This window comes from Phodopus roborovskii, unplaced genomic scaffold (genome assembly GCF_943737965.1).
Source record: "Phodopus roborovskii unplaced genomic scaffold, PHOROB, whole genome shotgun sequence".
Classification (NCBI taxonomy): Eukaryota; Metazoa; Chordata; class Mammalia; order Rodentia; family Cricetidae; genus Phodopus; species Phodopus roborovskii.
The window spans coordinates 484,034-505,615 of NW_026126627.1; the positions used below are offsets into that span (position 1 = coordinate 484,034).

General features: G+C 46.4%; 1 protein-coding gene across 4 annotated transcripts in view; it reads right to left on the reverse strand.

The window, feature by feature from the left end:
• The window catches only part of Myh11 (myosin heavy chain 11), a 93,643-nt gene that overhangs the window by 21,551 nt on the left and 50,510 nt on the right, over positions 1-21,582 (reverse strand). For all 4 annotated transcript variants that reach the window (XM_051206718.1, XM_051206720.1, XM_051206717.1 and 1 more), the window contains 16 exons: positions 19,046-19,141; positions 17,301-17,419; positions 16,438-16,590; positions 15,575-15,748; positions 13,668-13,841; positions 11,761-11,875; positions 9,631-9,824; positions 7,175-7,296; positions 7,012-7,081; positions 6,690-6,850; positions 5,238-5,346; positions 3,678-3,809; positions 3,356-3,562; positions 2,341-2,478; positions 1,572-1,695; positions 5-176 (listed from right to left, as the gene is read on the reverse strand). In XM_051206718.1, coding sequence (XP_051062675.1) covers positions 5-176; positions 1,572-1,695; positions 2,341-2,478; positions 3,356-3,562; positions 3,678-3,809; positions 5,238-5,346; positions 6,690-6,850; positions 7,012-7,081; positions 7,175-7,296; positions 9,631-9,824; positions 11,761-11,875; positions 13,668-13,841; positions 15,575-15,748; positions 16,438-16,590; positions 17,301-17,419; positions 19,046-19,141 — 2,260 coding nt within the window. The remainder of the gene's footprint in view (positions 1-4; positions 177-1,571; positions 1,696-2,340; positions 2,479-3,355; positions 3,563-3,677; positions 3,810-5,237; positions 5,347-6,689; positions 6,851-7,011; positions 7,082-7,174; positions 7,297-9,630; positions 9,825-11,760; positions 11,876-13,667; positions 13,842-15,574; positions 15,749-16,437; positions 16,591-17,300; positions 17,420-19,045; positions 19,142-21,582) is intronic.

The window sequence follows — 21,582 nt, forward strand, 5'->3', positions numbered from 1 at the left end:
GCACCTGGCCAGGGCTGCTTGCAGCTCCTCCTCTTTCTTTGCCAGCTGCATCTTGAGCTCCGCAATCTGTGCCTGCAGGTCAGCGATTTGCTCATGGAAGTCACTAGCCTCACCCTCCAGTTTCCTCTTTAGTTTCTCCAGCTCCTGTCGGCTCTTCTCCTCTTTCTTCAGCCTCACTGAAAAAGAGCCAGGGCTACCTCAGCAGGGAGACAGGAACACACCAGGAAGAGGCCTACGGCTTTCTGCCTGGGCTGTGGACACTGCACATTCAGCCCTAGATCCTTCTCTAGCAGAGGGAATGAATATCAAGCCTGGGAAAAAGCACCCTTCCCATCAGGGCTGATACATACAGTGCAGAGCCCAGGCAGTCTCCTTCCCAGGATAATCTGCCTTCTAAAAGTTCCTTTCTGATTTTTCTGGTTTATTAGTTTTATAAAAACATATTTATTTTATCTGTGTGTGTCTGTATGAGTGTGTGTGCCCATGTGTGAGTGTCCATGTTCATGTGTGAGTATCTATGTGAGTGTGTATGTATGTGTGTGGGGGGCCTTTGGAGGGTAGATGAGATCTTATGTAGCTGGAGTAATAGGCATTTGTGAGATCCAAACTCTGGTCCTTATGATTTAGCAGAAAGTGCTCTTAACTACGAGGCCATCTCTCCAGAACCTGTATATTAGTTTTTAAAGTGGCCATGTAGAACATTGGATTTTGTGAGGACGCACATGGAGGGACTTTGCTTGTATTTGCTTTAATTACTCTGTCTCATCCCTCCTCCCTTCTGGCTTTGGTCCCCTTTCATTATTTAAAAAGTTCCCCTTTCTGCTTTCATGGTTTTTCTTTTTTAAAATCTGATTCCATATGAGAGCAAAGATATTGTGCTTTTTCTCTCCCTATCTCCCTCGCTTGGCCCAGCCACCTGCCCTTCCCATCCATAGGTACTCTTCAGCTTTCATGTCCTATGCACGTGTACCTATTTAAATCAAGACTCTGTACTGGGGATTTTGCTCAGCTGATAGTGCATGCCTTGCATGCACAAGCCCTTGGATTTAATTCTCAGCACTGCATAAGTTCAGCACAGTGGTACACCTGTAATGCTAGCATTTGGGAGGTGTCAGCTGCTAGCTTTGGCTACATAGTAAGTTTCAGGCTAGCCTAAGCTACATGAGACCTATTTCTAAAAATAAAGTGAAATAGGTGTAATAGGATGACTCTGTGGTAAAGGCACTTGCAGCCAAGCTTAACAATCTACATTCAGTCCCCAGAAGCTGCACAGTAGAAGAACCAACTCTACAAAATCATCTGTGACTCCTATGTGCATGCTGTGACATTCATGACTACATTCCATATATACACACGTACCACACCACATATACTGACACCATACACATACAACTACACACACAATACACTACACACACACCACATACACATGTACACTCAAATGATAAATGCATTTTTAAAAATGGAAAATAATAAAAATACATAAAACAAAATATTAAAACCAGATTTGTCTTTGAGCCTAATTTGTTTCATTTAACATGGTTTCTGGCTCCACCCATTTCCCTGCTCACCCTCCAGTTCTGAGATCATGGACTCATGCTTGCTCTTCAGCTTTGTGAGGTTTTTAGCCTTTTCTTCCTCTTCTGCTAGATTGGTTGTCAAGTCGCTGACCCTCTCTTCGAGGAGTTTTCGTTCCTTTGGGGGTAAGGGGAAAACACTCATTACAGTGGTTTTTGATTTTTCCATCCATGGTCTGTTTTACTTCCAGCAGTTTCTATATGAACAGTTTAAAGAAAAGTCCCTTTCTAATCACAGGCACCAGGAGTTCCAGATGGTAGAAGCTCTTTATGAACTTCTCAGGCTGCCCACTTCTTGTCTTATGCCAGTGTGTCCTGCACACTCGTGTTCAGCTAAGGAACTTCCCCATTCCTGCTGCATGACAGTTTGTCTCTGCCTCAGAACCTTTGCAGAGCAGGTCAATGTTCTATTCCCAACTGTTCTTCGATCTACATTCGTGCTGCCTCCTCCACAAAGTCTCCTTGGGGACCTTCCTTCATCCCCTGGTGTTCTACTCCTAGCAAGGTGCGCATCTTCAGACCCTGATCATAATGGTAAAGGTCACGACTGTCTCACTAGAGTGTGAGACCCAGTGCAGGACATTGGCCTCCTGTTCCACACAGAGCCCAGCCCACAATGAACCCAGGATTCCCAGTTTGAACTAATGGAGTCAACTAGCTTGGGATTACTAACTGAAGTGACCGGCTTATCCCCATTCTCACAGGTGCTTCTGCCATTAATGCTAGACATGTGTCCCAGACAAGCCTGGTACATCTAACTCACTTTTGAAAGCTTGTTGTTCTGATCGTCCATGACCAAGATGTCATCTTCCAGTTTCTTGATCTTGGCCTCAGCTGTGACCTTCTCGAGCTGTAGTTTCTGTCTTGCAGCCTCCTCTTCCTCCAGCTGCTCCTCCAGGTCCTTGTTTGGGGGAGAGACAAGGATCACAGCCTTGCTGGAACAAAGTCACTAGAGGAGATTTGGGGTTAGCCAGTGTGGAGGCTGGGCGGAGGGTGCCCCGCATACTGCCGTCCATATCAGAAGGAAGGCGGATGCTCTGCTCAGGGTCAGTGATGTGTTTACAGGGGAGCGGGTACCATACTCCAGATCTTCTCTGAGGCTCATTCCTTCCAGAGGCAGGAAATTAGACCCCATGAATGTGTGGGGGACTAAGAATTCCCAACACAATCAGAAGGAAGGCATAGGTTGTAACCTCAGAGGCCTGGGCAATGGAAGTCATTGTGGCTTCCTCTCTCCTTCTGGGGGCATTCTACAGCCATGACAGGAAGAAGCCCAAGCAGCTGCAATGAAGTGGCTGAGAAACTGACACCACCTGATAACAGCCATGTGAATAAACCACAAAGAAGTTGATCTTCTAGCCAGTTTGAGCCTTCAAATGACCGGCCCTGGCTGGGATCTTGATTGCTAACTTCATGAGCGACTGTAAGCCAGAACCATTTGACTAAGCCCCTCCCCAAGTACTGATCTCTAAGATAAATATGAACTATTTGAAGCTGCTATGTATTGTTACAGTTTAATAGCTGACATAATTACCCTTTACACCAAGCTGCTAACAGGAAATGAGTCAGCATACAGAAGACAAGGCTGGAGACAGAGCAGGCTCTGGAGTCTTGTGTTCAGTCCCTGCCCTAGCTCTGTGGCATTGGGCAGATGGCCATTGTTCTCTGTGCCTTAGTGCCACCATCTTCCAGCATCAGGGCCATGTACCATCAGATGCCTTCACTGAGGGTCCAGTGGATTTACTTCTGCCATAAGCTGCCCCTGAAATATGTCTTACCAGCATCTGCTGCGCCATCTTCTTCCTCTCAGCCTGCAGTTGCTGGCCCCTGTCCTCTTCTTCCTCCAGGCGGGCCTCCATCTCATGTAGGATCTCTTCCAGTTCCTGCTTCTTAGCCGCCAGCCGGACCCGCATCTCCTCAGCCTCAGCATACAGCTCTGTCTCTGCCTGCAGCTGCTCCTGCAGCAGAGTCTTCTCCTCGGCCAGCTGCATGCAGGATTAGGATGCAGGATTAGGAGGTGGCCATGTATGACCCATGTCTGACTGTAGGCTGAGCCCTTGCATGTGCTGTCCCCACAGCCCACTGCACACTTTATTATACCTGTGTATGCTTCTGCTCGAGCTCCTTCAGCTCAGTCTCTGCCTTCTGCTGCCGCTCCTTGATCTTCTGCATCTCCTCCTCTTTGGCCTGCATTTCCTCCTCCTGCCGTGTCACCTGGAGCAACGGCTTGACCTGCATACATATACATAGCCATCATTAGTTGTTTTGGCCAAAGGGAGCCATTTTCATCAAATATGAAATTGCTTCTCAGCTACAGATGATTTTACCAACACCCATGTAGGTGACATTTGGTGATGTCAGGGACATAATCAGCAGTTGTAACAGTCATGGAGGCAAGATCTATTGCTTACATTCTAGAACAATTTCTATGAGCCTCTTCCACAAGACAGAATTGCTGAGCCTAAACTATAAGCATGGCAAAGAGATGTGAGGCCTTTCATTGTTTCTTTTTTGCAGTGCTGGGGATAGAGCTCAGGGCTTTACCACTGAGATACACCCTGAGCCCATGGGCCTCTTATTAGATCAGTTTATTAGAATGAAATGAAAGGAGAAAGAACCAATAGAGTTGGAGGTGGTTATGCATCTTTGCAAGGAAAAAAGAAAGAAAAAATTCCTCCATTACTGTTACCCTGTTATAGTCACCGTCACAACTTTCCTTCCAGTCTATTTTTCCCTGTTTAAAAAAATAGTCTTGAAAGTTGGCCATGGTGGCACATACCTCTAACCCCAGCACTGGGAGGCAAAGGCAGGGGAGATCTCTCTGGGTTCAAGGTTAGCCTGGTTTACATAAAAAAGTTCCAGAGCTACACAGAGACCCTATCTCCAAAAAGGAGAACAAAAGCAAGTATTGAACAGAGTACTTAGCTTTACATTCTGTTCTCATCATTTAATCTGGTCCTCATTTGTTTTATGTTCTCGTCACATTCTGTTTCTTACCTCACGCTGTTCATCAATCTTTGCCATCTCAGTTCTATACTAGTTGTTTAGACTAGTTGATTCCCCACCACCATCCCCATCAACAGGTGAACCAAACCAATGAGTCTGCTTTGGAAATGCTGTCACTGTCAAAGAGGCTGTGGAAGATGCCCTAATGGAAGATGGTCACAGTTAACAGGATTAGCCATTATCTGTTTCTGGGACTATTTGTAATCATCTGCCTCTCTAGTTAGCTGCAAGGAATAATATGATCTACCAATTCAAGCAACAAGTGGAAGCCTCCTGCTTCATCATGCTAAGTGAAAGCACCAATCCTACAAGGCACCACACCAGACTCCATTTACATCTTGAACAATGGGGTACAGAAACAGAGGGAAGAAGTGGGCCCATCAGGGGCTATCCAGAGAGTGGGTTTGTTACACAGGTGCAATAAGATGGATTCTTGAGGTGACAGAAACGCCTTGATTTGCCTTAAGGTTGTGGTTGTAACCCCCCAAGCCAAAGGTGAGGACCTTTGCAGGCCTGCAAGTAAGGTCTGACTTCAGGCCTCTGCTTCCATGGACCACCTCCCATCCCTACATCTAGAGAGCCCAGTAGGATGTAGAGCCAGGGAACTGAAGGAGGTCAGATGACTTCTGGGAAGGGGTAGAGCCGATCACTCACTTTCGTGAAGAGCCTCCACCACTGCCAGTTACGGAGCTTGAGGTAGGCGGCACAATTCCTCTGGATCACCTTCATGGCTGTTAGCTGTTGCTGCCTCTTGGTGAAGGCCCTGGGGAGAGTGGAGCAGGGATTTGTGAGAGGTGCTTCCCTCATGGTTCATGGCATCATTCTCTGTGTAGGACATCTTCCATTCACTCTTTCTGAGGAACAGAACCATCACATTATCTGGTCAAGCTACTTAGGCTGGTTCCCAGAGCCTTTCTCAGCGGACAAAGGAAACTCCAGGCTCACAAATACCTCAGAACCAAAGCTATAAATGATATTTAAGAGAAAGTTCTATGCTGTGTTTCTACAAGGGTCCTTCACACCCCTGGTTGTGCCAGTTGAGTTCTGACAGACTTATTGATTCCTTAGTAGCATTTCCCAATCATGAATACCAAATCAGCATTGTACTTCTTTAGATCTTCTGGGCTTGAAAAACTACAGAATGGTGACTACAAGCCCATTCTGCCATGTTGGCCGTGGGTACATTCAAGAATAGCAATTATTAAGAGTACAAATTATTTTGAGGAAAGGAATGATTGCAAGAGATAATTTAATATAACTTTTAACAAATTAGGACTGCGTACTAATGATTCCCTAATATCTGAATTTAGCTATATTGAGTCTCTGACTCAATCAGGGCTCTCAGATGTGGTGTGGACTATAATTGATGATGGCATACACTTCAGGCTTCAGTACCAGCACTATCTCTCTGAGGTGGCTTGCTTTCCTTCCTTCCTCCCTTCCTCCCTCCCTTCCTTCCTCCCTTCATTCTTCCTTCCTTTTGAGGCAGGGGTTTGAGGCAGGGTTTCTCTGTGTTGCCCTGTATGTCCTGGAACTAGCTCTGCAGATTAGAGATCCTCCTGCCTCTGCTTCCCAAGTGCTGGGATTAAAGGTGTGTGCCACCATGCCCTGCAGGAGTGACTTTCCTTGAGGCACCTGAGTCTTCTCCTAGACACCAAGCAGTACAGATAAAGCATTACAACTTCTAAGGTCCCACCTTATGAATCTTATTTGAACATGGGGCTAGAGATGCAGGTGAATAATCTTTCCTCTGATACGTTATCATAGTCTAAGATTTCTGAAATGAAAACCAGCCACACTTCTAAGCATTAACTGCTCTAGAACAGTTTCATGAGGTAGCAATGATTGGGCTCAGGAGAAATATGAGCACATAACTGAGAAATTGGGAGGAAACACCCAGGTCTAAAACTCTCCAGCCCTCATCTAAAATCAGCACACACTTTTCAGTCCCTCTCAGATAGAAGCTGTTGCTTAAGAACATGTCTTAAAATAAACGGCTTCTTGGAATCAGGAAATCCCAATGTAGGGCTGGAAATCCCCTTCTCTGGACTTGGTGTTTTCACTATGAATCTGGGAAAGTTTTACGATACAGGAAACTGGGTTTACTTTCTGGCCAGGTAGCCACGACACATTGCCTGGAAGGCCATGATGACATCAGTAATCTTCAGGTCTCGTTCCTCTTCCAGGTGGGCCAGGACTCCCGTACGGAAGAAGATTTTGCTCTGACCAATCCTGTACAGGTTGGGGTCGAGTTCAAGGGCTTTGATCTGAGGAGGAGGGAAGAAGAGAGTTGCTATTCATCGGTACCATTTGTTCAGTGGTGAAATACATTTAAGGACCATACCACCCAGATTGGCAACTGGAAATAAGACCCAGAGCCAGGAGGTGTCACGATTTGATGTCTGGAAGGGTCCAGGATTAAGCTCACCATGAGAATGCAAGCTTGCTTTCCATCCATGAAGCCTTTAGGTATGGCGTTTGCTGCCAGGATCTCATAGCTTAAAACACAGGACAGAAATCACTCAATATATCTCCATCTTTCATGCTTTTTCCAGGACTCTCTCCCCACTGCCCCCACCAAGAAGGCTCACCGTTGCCGGAATTCCTGGAAGACAATCCTGTTGGGGAAGCCCTGACGGCAGATGCGGATGCCTTCCAACACACCATTGCACCGTAGCTGCTCTAGCACCAGAAATGCATCCAACTTTCCAGACTGTGGAAGTGGAAGAGGCCAGTGACCACTGGAGCAGCAAGCCCCAGACCTCAGGGCTAGAAAACATACCTGGCAGTCTGTGGGGCCCTCACAGGGTTTAGCTGAGGGGCAATGTCTGCTGTTGCCATATTTGGGTTTCTATACATTTTTTTTTTTTGCCCTATTTGACCCATAATCCCCATTGTGCCTAATGGTATAGCACCCCTGGCTAGAAACTGGAGCTGTTTTCCCCTCACCATCCTTTCCTTCAGTTCCTGGCCATCACCACCCCTTAGATCTTACCTCCTAAGTCTCTCCCAGTAAGTTTCTTTAAAAAAAAAAAGTAGATGTGGTGTGTACATATTAATGTTCTTGCATGTGTATGAGAGCACAAACATGTGAACATGTGTACATATGATTGATATGTATGTGATAAGTGTATATGTGTGATGTGTGTGGTGGGTGTATGTGATATGTGAGATGTGTGTATATGTCTGGTGTATTTGTGTGTATGTGTGTGTTTGTGTGTGTATTCATACGTATGTATGTATGTTTGGAGGCCCAAAGTTGGTGTTAGAAATCATTCTCAATCACTCTTCCATTATATTCATTGACTCGTTCATCCACTCAAAATTCACCAGTCTCTTAGCTGAACTGTTCTGGGGATTCCCTGCCTCTGTCTTCTGAGATTAAAGTTACAAGCAGGCCACCATACCCACCTAGTATTTATGTGGGTTTCTGGGATTCCAAATCCTATTGGTGTGGCAAGCACTTTAAATGGTTGGGCCATCTCCCCCGGTCTTTTTTATGCCATTGTGTTTCTCTTCTACCCAGACAAGTGCAGCAGCTTCCGATTTGGTCCCCCCCACCATGTCCTGCTGCCCCTTCTAGCTCCTCATTTGATCTACGGCATAATTTTGATCATGACCTACTGCTTAAATTCCCTCAGTGGCTTCCTACAGGCAGGGTGCCATCACGAAAGGGCTCCATAATCTAGTCCAATCCCATCCATACCTCACCCCACCACATAGAAACAAGGGGGCTGGAGGATGGCTCACTCCCTATAGTGCCTGCCTTGTGAGCACGAGACCCTGATGTCAGGACCCATGTAAAAAGCTGAGCATAATGCCATGTGTTTATAAGTTTAGAACTGTAGGAAGGGAGGCAGAGGCATGAGGATTCTGAAAAGCTCGTAGACCAGCTGAACTGTCCTGCGTGGTGAAGCTTCAGGCTAGTGTGACAGCTGTCCCACATACAAGTGGGAGGTGCCTAAGGACAGACACCAGAGCTTGTGTCTGACCTCTGTAGTATACTATGTATATACACCCCATACCCATAGGCATGAACACACACATGCACACAAAACAAAAACCATACAAAATGGCCTAGCTATAGCTTTCTTGTCTAGACTCCTAATCTCTCACCTCTATACATTTTCTTACCCAAAGCTCTTGGCCTAAAATGCCTCCAAACACACTCATACTCCACTATGCACTATCAAGTTGATGCCTACCCATTTCTTTTAAAATGACATTCATTTTTGTATGGTGCATATGTGTGTATGGGGGTTAGGTGTGGGCACAAGTGTGCCACAGTGCGTGTGCTGAGGTTAGAGTGCCCTGACGTCAGTGTTTTCCTTCTGCTATGTGGGACCCAGGGATGCAACTAAGGTTATTATCCTTGACAGCAAGAGCCTTTACCCACCGAGCCATCTCCCCATCCTTAAAGTTCTTGCAGAGGTAGTTACTCCAGCTTTTTGCTCTTTTCCTAGTTACCATTGAGGTTCTAGCCTGTGTGTCAAGGTTCCTGTGGTCTCCCACAACCTCAGCATCAATGACATTTTGAACCCACTCATTCTCTGTTTTGTGAACAGTGGGGTACAGGATGAGATGTGAAGCAGCCTCCCTAGCCCCTTTCTACTAGATGCTGTAGCAATCCCCTCCCACTTGTGATAAGTAAATGTGTCCCCAGTGATTTCTCCAACACTGTATCCTAGCTGTCAGCCACAAACAGCAACTTGGGAAGCATTTACTTGAAGAATGGAAGGATTGGTGGCCTCACACCCCATGCCACTACCTAGCTGAACAGTCTCTGGAAAAATTCCCTTCCTTCTTTATTTCCTTCCTTCCTCCCTCCATTCCTTGATCTCCATTGCTTTTAGGCTCCAAATCCAGACAAGTCTCCACATGTGTAGATGCAGGCCTTTTTTTGAGGATGCTCAGGGCAGGAACCAAGGTCAGACCCCTCTTTCTGCCCCTGCACCTTGTTAGTTCGCCATGTTGCCTCCCAGGTTCCTCTCTGCAGCCCTCTAGCACTATCCCATGGGCAAGAACTCCACACTAGGGGATACCTCACCCTCTTTTCATGGTTAGGGATGATGCAGCGCACAAAGTTAGGCGTGGTGTTACGCAATGTAGTCATCAGCTTCCCCAGCTGTTCCTTGTAGAGCTGGCCCACAGTGCGGAACATGCCCTTCTTGGTCTTAGAGGCACTGGGCAGTGAGCTCTCAGTCATCTTGGCCATCTGATCCAGCCCCACAATTCGATCCACTGTGGGGTACATGGAGGGTGACATTAGCCTCTGGCCCCTTCAGGGGTCCTGCACCTCTGCCACAAGACAGAGGACCAAAGAATGGAGATGGTGGTCAAGGGAGGTGTTTGTGCAGATCTCTCTATGGGAGACTCCTGACCCCACCCAGGGGACCATCTCCATCTTCTTCTCTGATGGTTAGTAGCTGGGGAAAGACCTCTAAGTAGTGTCAATTTGGGCATCCTTGAAAGCACCTGAGTGGCAGGATGAACCAATGTTTTCTGTTTGGTCACAGAAACCAAAGGAGTCAGTTTTATTCTTTGGTAATAACTCACTGGGTAGCCTGACCTTGGCACTGTGTTGTGTTTCAGCATCCCTTTTTCAACTATGGCAGCAAAAGCAGCCCCTAAAATCCTATGGAAGGAATGTGGCCACAAGGCATTGAAAGCCCTCAGCTGCATAGTAGCCTTCAGTACTTTTTCTATCCTCGGGGATTTGCTGAGAACTGACCATGTATGGGCCCTAAGCACACACCAAAGCCCTGCCCACCTCACCTCATAGGTTACCCATCCAACAGAAGGAGGTGGACAGGGAAGTACTCTATACCAGGTGGTGAGGTGTACTTAGAAAGGTCAAGGATAGAGGGTGAGAGAGAGGGCAGGAGTGAGGAGAGAAAGGGGGGGAGGAGAACAAGATGGGGGGACAAGAGGGAGAAAGGGGGTAACCTTCCTGACAGAGTGATGGGGAGTATCTGTGTGAGAAGCTGATCTTTGAGCAGATACAGACACAAAGGAGTGATCCCATAGGTATCCACCTTTCCACAAATACATAGGTATCCAGTGAATGAACTGAGCAGACTGGTAAGTGCTCAACAGACCAAGCATTAGTGGATAATATTATTACCACAGAGGAACTTTTGCTTTGGGCAGGTGCTCTGCCACACAGCCATAGGGTTCCTGTTTCTTCTTTAGATTGGAATGAGAGTGCCCACAGGCCCAGCAGGTGCTGCCATCATGGCCAGTTGATGCAGCACTGGATAAAGCCAGAGCTTCCTATGGGTCCAAGCTCCAGCCGCAGCCTGGGCTTTAACAGGGGGACCCTGGAGCAAGGCTGCACACTACTGGTGAGAATTAACCTCATGCAACTCCTATGACAATCAAGGCATGGTATTAACCCAGTTTACCAATGAGGACATTAAAGCTTTACAGTTAGGCAACATGTCCATAGTCATAGCTCATATGTTGCGGAGACAAGACTCAAGTCCTGACTTCATCATGGAGACTGCTTTATCATGCCTAGTTAACCCACTTCCTGGGTCCTGACACGGGACCTTCGTGTGAATCCAGGAATGGGATGGAGGAGCTCAGTGTCCCTCATTTAAGAAGAAGCTATGAACTGAATTTTCCAAGGGAAAAGGGACAGATATAAGTTAAATATTCTACAGGGCTGACACATTGGTAATTATGGAGAGCTGAAAAGTTGCAGACCCAGGATTAAATTATCTTGGTTTATCTTTATCCCCTAAATGGCCATTTATCATCTACATCCATGGCTGACTTAACATTAATCTGACTATCACAGAGTTTGAGGCTGCCTTAACAGACAGCCAATTTCCACTGACCCCAAAGCTAAGAATGTCATCAGAGTCCTTAAAAGATTACCTTGATTTATGACTTCCTTTTGTTCTGGGACATTAAAACCTCATGAAACCACCTACACATTGAGACTTGTCACTCACACTCGGCTTAGAATAAACTCTTGCTCCCTATAAAGGGAGAATTGTGTGTTGTGTGGACAAAGCTGTTTCAGTGTGATAGCATGTGACAGCTTGATCCTCTCCCAGTCCCCACATGGGGCCTCCCAGTCTGAGGCAGAGGTAGAAACCAGGGCAGTAGGTCTGAAGTGTTCAACCTTCTAGCTCCAACCTGCCTCTAGGACAGGAAGGGAAAGGCTTACCATCCTTCCACAGGTCGGCCACAAACTTGTCGGATGAGGCATTGAGGAGTGAAGTCACGTTGTCATTTAGTGGGTCCATGTTCTTGGTCAGCCAGGCACTTGCATTATAGTCCACCTGCCAAAAGCCACCATCAGGCTCACTGCCTCTGAAACCCTCTACAAAGCCCAGATTCTCCCATATTTCTCTCACACCTCTAGACATCAGATGGGAAATGCTAGTTTTGTCTCCACTGATACAATGGATCTCTACTGACATCAAAGAAGAGAATCTTCAAGGACCCTGCACATAGTAGAACATTCACCAGTGGTAAGCCAGCCTGAAAAGCCTCTTGCTATTCCATAGAGCCTCATAGGGGCCATTTTTGCCATAGTCTCATACTAAGCCCCGGAAGTGAATAAGGAAGGTAATGGTGACCTAGACATGCCATGCTTCCCTCATCCCAGGGCAGCTAGACAGGGATCCTCATTATTAAATTCTGCACAGGGCCTTCTTCCCCACTGACTGAATGGGTTTATTTTACTGTGCTTCATCATAGTACAGGGAACTGAACCTAGGACTTCAAGAAGGGAAGGCATGCTAGTCTGTTTTCTGCTCCAGTGATAAAACACCAGGACCAAGAGCAGCCTAGGAAAGAGTTTATTTGGCTCACAATTCCAGGCTAGAGTCCATCACCAAGAACAGTCAGGGCAGGGAGCCAAAGTACCACATCCATAGAGGACACAGTGGAGCAAATGTGCCCATGCTGCCTGTTTCCGCTTTCACCTGTTGCCAAGGAGGTGATATCACCTGCATTCAGGGCAGGTCTTTGCACCTTAATTAATAGTCAGTACAATTATCCCCCAGACCAACCTGACATAATTCCTCAGTCGAGACTCTTCCAGAGGATTCAAGAGCTGAGGCTAGCCTTCATAGCAGGCAAGTGCTCTCCCACTTAGCTATGTCCCTACCTGCTATCTTAGAGGTTTTGACACATGGATATATAGAAAAGGACACTGAAGGCTTTTGAAATTCCTCAACTTTAAAAACTGTGACTACAACACAGAATTGATTGACAGCACAGCTCGGGTTATGATAGGATGTGGGTTGCTATGGTGATAGTTGGTCTGATGTGTGAGAAAACTGGGGGGAAAACACATAGGAGCCTGGGAAAAGCAGTATATGTTTAAAGGAGCTCCACTGAGTATAAAGTAGGAGGAAGAGCAGCCACAGTATAAATATTTTCAGCTTGACAGGCTATACCGTCTGTCACAATGGCTCAACTCTGCCCTTAAAACACCAAAGAAATCATAGATCTTGTGGAAACTAATGGGCCTGGATGTGTTCCAGTCTTGGCACTGCCTGTTCTTGTGATGCAGTGGGGATACTAGAAGGGTGAATAAAATAATTTTGTAAGCCAGAAAAGGCTACGTTTTTTTAAATATTTATTTGTAAGTATGGATGTTTTGCCTGCGTGTGTCTATGTGCCATGATGTGCAGTGCCAGCAGAGGCCAGCTGTGACTTTTATATGCTATTCAGAACACACTAATATCCAAGATGATGACGACAATGTTGGACAACAATGGTGAGGACTCCCCAGGATGGAGCACAATGGTTATGCTGAGATTCTGTGACTCTAGAAAAGATTCACTGGTCCCTCACTCCAGGGCCCTTGCCTGTGGAGTTTGCGATGGAGCAAGCAGTATTTGTAGTCTTCCTTGGAAAGACTATCCTGGTTAGGACAGTTAACATACATCAGAGATGCTCACTCTCACTCTTGACAGAGTCTTCCATAATTATGCAGAGCCTCTAGCTGGATCCGACTTGCTATGAGTCTTTGGAGGCCCCAGCCATTGCTAAAGCACCCTTGCTGTGAACACCCACCCAGGCACCCTTGAACAGAGCACCCCTCAATACCCTGACCAGTACCTTCCCAGCATAGTGGATGATGGAGAACTCAGTTTTGTCCTTTAGCTGCTTGGGCTTCTGAAATTTGGGGTGGTTTCCTTGCTCTGAGCACAGCTTCTCCACAAAAGACTTGTCTGTGGCTTTGGGGAACCAGCATTCTTCATCCAGCAGGGCCAGCACACCCGGAGGGTTGTTCTGAGACACAGGAGGGCAGGGTCACCACCAGGCAAGGTCACCACCAGGCTGGCCAGGAAGGGCCAACCATCCCGATGCCACACACACAGCCAAGTGTGGTGGCTCGGGACTGGAATCCTGGCAAAAATGTGGAAAGTGGAGGCAAGGAGGATCAGGAGTTCAATGCTAGCCTTGGCTACAAACAAGTTCAAGGCCAGGCTAAACTAAATGGGACCCTAACCCTCCAGAAAGAGAGAGGCCGCACATAAGATTGGCACTGCTACTTCGTTTTGCTTATGTCAGAGGTGAATCCATCCCCTCTTTCCTCTATCCTCAAACCTATCAAGCCATTACCCTCTGGTCACTACACGGTTTGAGGCTTGAGGGATTGAGAGCAAGAACTAACAGGACACAATGCTTGCTGCTGCTCATGCTGGGCAATACACATTACAAAGAATGCATTCCCCTCTCCTGCTTGGAGTGGAACTCAGGGCCTGTTAGGCAAACCCTCCATCACTGAGCTTTATTATTCCCACCTGTTTTTTAGTTTGGTTTTGAGACACAGCCTCCTAGGCTTTCAGACAGTTTGAGACATTATATCCCAGGCTTCCAGAACTCACTATTCAGTCAACACTAGACTCAAACCTGCAGCAATCTTCCTGCCTCAGCCTCCTGAGTGCTGGGGTTAAGTGCAAGTCTCCATACCCAGTTAAGATTAGATTACATAAAAATTTCAAAAGAATCTGTTGCTTTGCTTCCTTATAAATTTACTCAGGATCCCTTTCAGCAAAACTTTTCCTATGTTTGAGAGGGTCTAAATTAAGGTGTTGGTGTGTACCCTTCATCCTGGGGGAGCTATCTCCATGCTGAGTATGCTAACTCATATAACCATTCCTGACTGTCCTCCACAGTGTCTTGCCAGCAGTGTCATTTGGTTTCACCACTGGCTCTTGCAGGCGGTGAGAGTCCATGCCCATCCTGGTCATAATTATAGCCCCAGCCCTTAAAGAAGAGTCCCAGCGTGCAGTGAATGCTTTCCTGTGGTGACTCTAGACATTTGGGATACATTAGTGGACAAAGCACAGACTCTCTGGGAATGAGTGAGCAGAAGAGAGGAAGAGACAGCCTGAGGGAATGATGCTCTATGTCCTAATCCTACCACAGGAAGGCTGAGGCAGGAGGACTGCCATTGTCATGTATTAACCATGAGTGGTAGTACATGCCTGAAATTTCAACACTGGGGAGCTGGAGGCAGGAAGATTAGAGGTTCAAGGCCATCCTCAACTATATAGTGAGTTTGAAGCCATCTGGGGCTACAATGAGACCCTGTCTCAATAAATAATAAATAAATAAATAAACAAACAAACCTTATATATGCTAATATCTTTAAACTAATAAATCACTTGCCTAGCAGTGGCAAGGTCCTGGTGTGCAACCCCAGAATTGCTAAAATGCTTTTGCTGAGGACCAGCATGATTAATCTCCACATTTATGAGGATGAGGTAGGAGGACATTTAGGGCTTATGCTTAGCCTGGTCTACATACTGAGTTCCAAGTGAGCTGACTCAAAAAACAGGGAGGAGTGGTATAAAACAAAACAAAACTTTGTTTGTAAACATAGAAAGCATGGCTTAGCTCCCCCCAAAACTCCTTTTACAGCCTTTCAGGACTCGCCCAGAGGCACCACCCACATGGAAAGCATGCTCCGACTAGGTTGTGCAAATGGGCCAGCATGCACAGTGCCAGCCCCTCACCGGCCGCTCAATCAGCTCAATACAGGGCTGCAGGTCCAGGCCAAAGTCGATGAAGTTCCACTCGATGCCCTCGCGCTGGTACTCCTCCTGCTCCAGGATGAACATGGTGTGGTTGAAGAGCTGCTGCAGCTTCTCGTTGGTGTAGTTGATGCACAGCTGCTCGAAGGAGTTTACCTGTGCACATGCATGGAGAGGGAGGGCAGTTGAGGTCATAGGACAGGGAGCTCAGCTTTCAGGAAGCCCATAGCCTGGACCCGTCTTCCTGAAGAGCCCTTCCTGCCACCTTAGCACCAGGAGAGGTGCAAGACTGAAATAAGACTGTGTAAAGCCCTATACAACTGGCAAAAATGATCCACACCCATACCACAGGGCACTCACTTTACATGATCTATGCATATTGATGGACTAACCATGTATGGCATTTTCTCACCATTTCATAGACAGGGAAACTGAGGCTTCAAGATAGGGTGATCCCACAGTAGAGCTCTGTGATATATCTGTCAGCCTCTAGGGTTTGTCTTTCCCTGAAAATTCCCTTCAACTCATGGGACTGATGCCCTAGAAATGAGACGCTCTTTTCTAAGATTGCTAAGTGGCAATCTGGAGCTCTGGCACTATTGGTAGCGTGAAGGGAGAGCTGTTGGAGATGAAGCCAAGGTAATAGAAAGCATAGCAGGTAGGCACAGCCTACTGCATTCCGGTTTTCTGAACATCCAATTTATGCAAGCCAATACATTACATGCACTTAAGTATAACCTTAACCAGATAGCTTCCTACCTATAGTGCCTATCTGTATATAGTGCTTTCCTACAAAATAACAATGTCTCAAAGCCCATCCCAGAAGACCAAGACTATGGATATACCTCAAAGATCTCAAACCCAGCAATATCCAGGATCCCCAGGAACGAAGCCCCTTGACGATGGGTCTTGTCCAAGGCTTTGTTCACACGGCTGAGAATCCACCGGAAAAGGCGCTCATAGGTGGCCTTGGCTAAGGCTTCAATGGCAAAATCAGCCTGCAGGAAAGTGGAGAAAACACAGTATTATCAGCAGGAAAATGGCAGAAAGAGTGGTAAGACTTAAGGGATGGCTGGATGGATAATGAAATATGCCACCCATGAGAAGCCTGCGGAGCCTGTTCCCACCCAGGATTAATTAGAGGCTGTCAGCCCAGCTTGGAAATATACACAGACATTTCCACAGGTCTCTAAAGTCAGTGATGTGTGAGGGACTCTGTTTTCAGTCAACAGTGTCCTCAAAAGTTGGCATGGGACTGAAAATATTTTAGTATCAGATAGATGTAGGATGTAGGGGTGAATGAATAGAGTAACAGATAGACAGGTAGAGGAATGGTAGGTGGCTGGCTGGTGGATGAGTGGATTGGTAGAAGGGTGGTTAATGGGTAAATGGATGAAAGGGAGGGTGAGCAGGTGAGTGGATAGATAGATGATTGGGGCAATGTGTGGATGATGGGTGGTTGGTAATGAATGGATAGTTGTTGGATAGTTGTTGGATAGTGAGTGCTTGGATGGACAGGTAGATGGTGAGTGAGTGGGTTGATGATGGGTAAGTAGATAGCTAGGTGGGTGGATAGATGAACATGTGGGTAGATAGATGGATGAATGGTGGGTGGATGATAGGTAGACGGCGTGTATGTGGAATGACAGGTGGTTGGATGGGTAAATGGATGGAAGGTTTACAGCATAAACAGCCACAGCAGCATTACCTGTTCTTTGGTCTGAGCTTTCTGTACCACATCCCGTCCAACTTTGATACGTGGGGTCAGGATGGCTCTGGTGAAATCTGTCACATTAATCCCCACAAGGTGGCAAACTTTCTGAGCAGCTGTGTGAGGAAAGAAGCATTTTAACCATGCCACCCGAGAGAATAGGTGCCACTGGGACCAGAGGGGGTGCCACTTTCACCTACACTGTTTATTTCCCTTTCAAGAAAGAGAAATGTCAGTCACCACCTCTCTGGCAGTGCACACCTGTGAGACAGTGGCAGGGGGCATCAGAAGTGCAAGTTCATCTCTGCCCTGTATGGGCTGTGTGAGACCCTGACTCAGAAAATAAAAGGCAAACACATTAAAATGCCTATAAAAGAAAGAAAAAAGGAAACTATAATGTATTTATAAATGTCTATTCTGGCCATAATCATGTGGCTTGTTATATATTACCGTGTATATTTTCACATTTAAAAACTTTTCAAAACCACACAGAACCATACCCTCAGCTACTTCCTATACACAAGGACTTGTCTATCCAATGGTGTGTGTGTGTGTGTGTGTGTGCCTGTGTGTGTGCACACATGTCCAGCAGATAGTAATAAAGTTTAGGATTCCTCCATTGTATCACAAGCTCTCTGTTCGTGTCTCTTCCTGTGGACTCTCCTGGGTAACTGGATCCTGTTCATGGATCACATATGGGGAGAGTATTCCACAATATATTTCCAATAGGGCAGCCTCTGTGTGACTGTAAAGCAATACAATATATAGTCTGCAGTGGTTCCAAAACTAGAAACTTTAGTTCAGCTGCCACCAAGTGTAGTGGGGGCCAGGGGATTTTCTCAACAGCACAAAATGTGGAGTATTTTCAAGCAAGATTGCCAGAATCAGTGGTGGGGGGGGGGAGAACCAGAGAGGGTTCTATGGTTCTCAGTTAACTATGAATTTCAAATAAATAACAGTTTGTCACAGGACCTCATTTTAAAGGGTTTGTTTTTATTTATGTACATGTATGTGAGCGCACACACATGTGTGTGGGTGCTGAAAAGGTGATGGAAACCCTAGAACTGAAGTTACAGGCACTTGTGAGATAGTTGACTTGCGGCCGAGAATCACACTTGGATCCTCTGGAAGAGCAGCTAGTGCTCTTGACCTCTAGCCATCTTTCCTGCCCTAAGGGACATTCTGTGACAGCTCATCTGAAACCTAGGTCCAACTGTGTTTTATCTGACCCTCCTCATTTGCAGGGAACTTGTACCGTGAAGCACTTGAAGGAAGAGGCAGTAAGAGCAGAAAGACCCCATAGCCACATGGCACATGCCCAAGACCTGAGTGAATGGCTGGGATGGCAGACAGTGTCAGCCCCGTGCATGCTAGGGCCTTCCTATGTAGATACTCACACAGGAGGCACCACAACGAACTAATAATAGTGATTATTAGTAAGTTGGGCAGCCAGCATGGTGGGGCATACCTGCCATCCCAACACTGGGAGGCTGAGGCGAGAGAACTACTAACCATAAACTAACAATAACAGTGACAACAGATCACATAATTATAACATTGTATTATAATAAAAGTCATAGGAAGGTGGCCTTCCTCAAACTCCCTCCCTATGTTCTCTCTTTTAGACCACAGCTGACTGCCATGTGCAGCCATAGACAAGGGGGCATCTACATCACCAGGGCCTGAGTGAGACCTGCCCTCCCATCCCTGAAACTAACATCACTGGGAAAAGTGACAAGTACCTGTATTGTCAGGCATGGATGCCTGGTCTGTGTTTCGTTCCTTCTTGAAGACAATGTTTCCCAGCTGAAGGACGGATGATACTACCTTCAAGATGGCTGAAATAGGGAGAGAAGAGTGGATCAGATGGTAACAACTCAAAGTATTCTGATGGCTGGCAATCTAATCATCACTGGACACCCATAGTCAACCAGTATTATCCCTCTGTAGACCAAGTTCTAAGTTATTGAATATTGACAAGAGTCAAATTACATGGATGTGGGAGCCTGGATGTGCTAGGAAGTTGCTAAAAACCAGGATTTTCCAGCTCCAGCCATGGACCAAATGTAGTTCACTGACTATTATGGGTAAACGGATGGAGGAAGGATGGAGGAAGGATACATGGAGGAGTGATGGGAGGGCGGAGGGTGGACTCACGGATGGGTAAATGGATAGAAGATGGATACCTGCGTGTAGGTGGATGGATGAATGAAAGAAGCATGGATGGATGGGGTGTGGATGACTAGACAGATGGAGATGTGTGGGGAAAAGAATGACTGGGTGAGTGGAGGGTGTGCCAACAGTTGTCCTAAGTGAACTGTGCAGTCACCATGTTCCAAGAACAAAGCCTAGAAATTCCATCTTTCTTTGATCCCCAGGCTAAACCATAGGTTTTAGCTCCTTCATAGCAGCTGTCCTCACACCAGAAGGGCCAGCCCCTGTCAGAAGGAGGGAGTAAGATCCAGTTGCTAACTGCCAACCTACCCACACACCCACTCCCCCCACACTGTGAAGCTGCTTCAGACAGGGCGTTGCTAAGGGCGTTCTCTTTTATACAAACACCCACTTTGCAAACTAGGATGTGCTGCCCTCCTGATTCTCAAAAGTACCGATCTAACCCAAGTGTTGCCAAAGTGCCTGCAGAGTGAGGGTGAGCCATCTAACCCCAGTCAGCCTTGCTGAACTCGGGGCAAAAATTCTTAGGCAGAAGGCAGTCCTGTATATTCATGCGAGGTTTAGCAGTACCCTGTCACTCCCCAGTAAGGTTGCAGCAGTGCCCACTTCTAGAGCTAGGACAGCTATGAAAATGTCTCCAGACCTTGCTAAGTGTTCCCTGGGGTAAAGCGGGAGTCAAGTAACCCTTCCTTGAGAATCTTTGGTCATAGTAACTGTGACAGACTGGTGAGCTGGGAGGACTCACAGGGACTATAACTCACTTATGGCGGCAATGGATAGCCCAGAGTCATCAGAACTGATGTTTCTTAGTGTGATAGGAACCAAAATTTAAACATGAAATCCACCCATGTTTGGAGCCAATTTTAAAAAGTTTGGGACTAGACAGATGACTCAGAAGATCGAGTCTGATGGCCTGACATGTCCTTTGACCTCTATATGTGCACCACGGCATGGCCCATGCCAGAAAATAAATGGTTAAAATCTTTTTGTTTTGGCTTTTCACTGGGTGTGGTGGTACACTCATATAACCTCAGCTCTGGGAGGCTGATGTAGGAACAATGAGAGCTCCAGGTCAGCATGGGCAACTTTGCAAGGTACTGTTTAAAAAAGTTAAGCTAAATATACTTTAAAAACTAAATATACTTTAAAAACATACACTTTTTGCTAGGTAGTCATTCTAATCTATTAAAAACCAATATAATCAGGGCATAAAATTGGTGCTTTGATAAACTGTTGCTTGTGACAAAACTCACAACAAACATGGCTGTCAAGTTCTATCCTACACATTAAAATATTCAGGCAGCATTAATAGAGATGAGATGTGGAGTGGCACCAATTGCAAAGGCTGAAGTCAGATCGTGATTCTCTGTAGTCCCTGAAGGATGTACACAGGGATGCTAGAACCAACTGTAAGGGCTCCCATTCTGTTCTCAGCAGCAGTGTGGCCTCAAATGAGATATCATCTCTCGGGGCCTCTGCTTTGCCAACTGAAGAGTGGCAAAAGCATCTGTCCTTGCTTGATTGTCACAGGGTTCAACAGCACAACACCTAATGTAGCCACTGTGTGATAGGTTATTATAATTTTAAATTTTATTATGTTTCAATTTACTTATTGGGTTGTTTGCTTGCTTGATTTTGTTGTTGCTGTTGTCCTTGGTTTTTGAAACAGGATCTTACTATGCAGTCCTGACTGGTCTGCAACTCACAGAGATTCCCTTGGCTCTGCCTCTCTAGTGCTGGGATTAAAGGTATACCCTCCATGCCTGGTTTGCTTGTTCATTTTCATATCTGAAACAGGGTCTCAGTCTATACCCCTGTCTGTTTGAGCTCACTATGTAGCCCAGGCTAGCCCCAAACTCATAATGACCCTCCTGCCTCGGCCCAAGTGCTGAGATTACAGGTGTATGTCACCAGGCTTAGCTAGAGCATGCAGTTAGAATTAAGAGTTCATTTAGCCTGGTTTTCCACCTGGTCCCTGACATGAATTATTCAAGAAGTTTAAGGGCCCAAACCTCTACTCATGTAGGTAGGGTGCTAAGAGTGAGGCCCAGCAGCAATTCACTATGCATTCTTGGGCAGACCCTTATGCGTCTCTGCCTCAGTG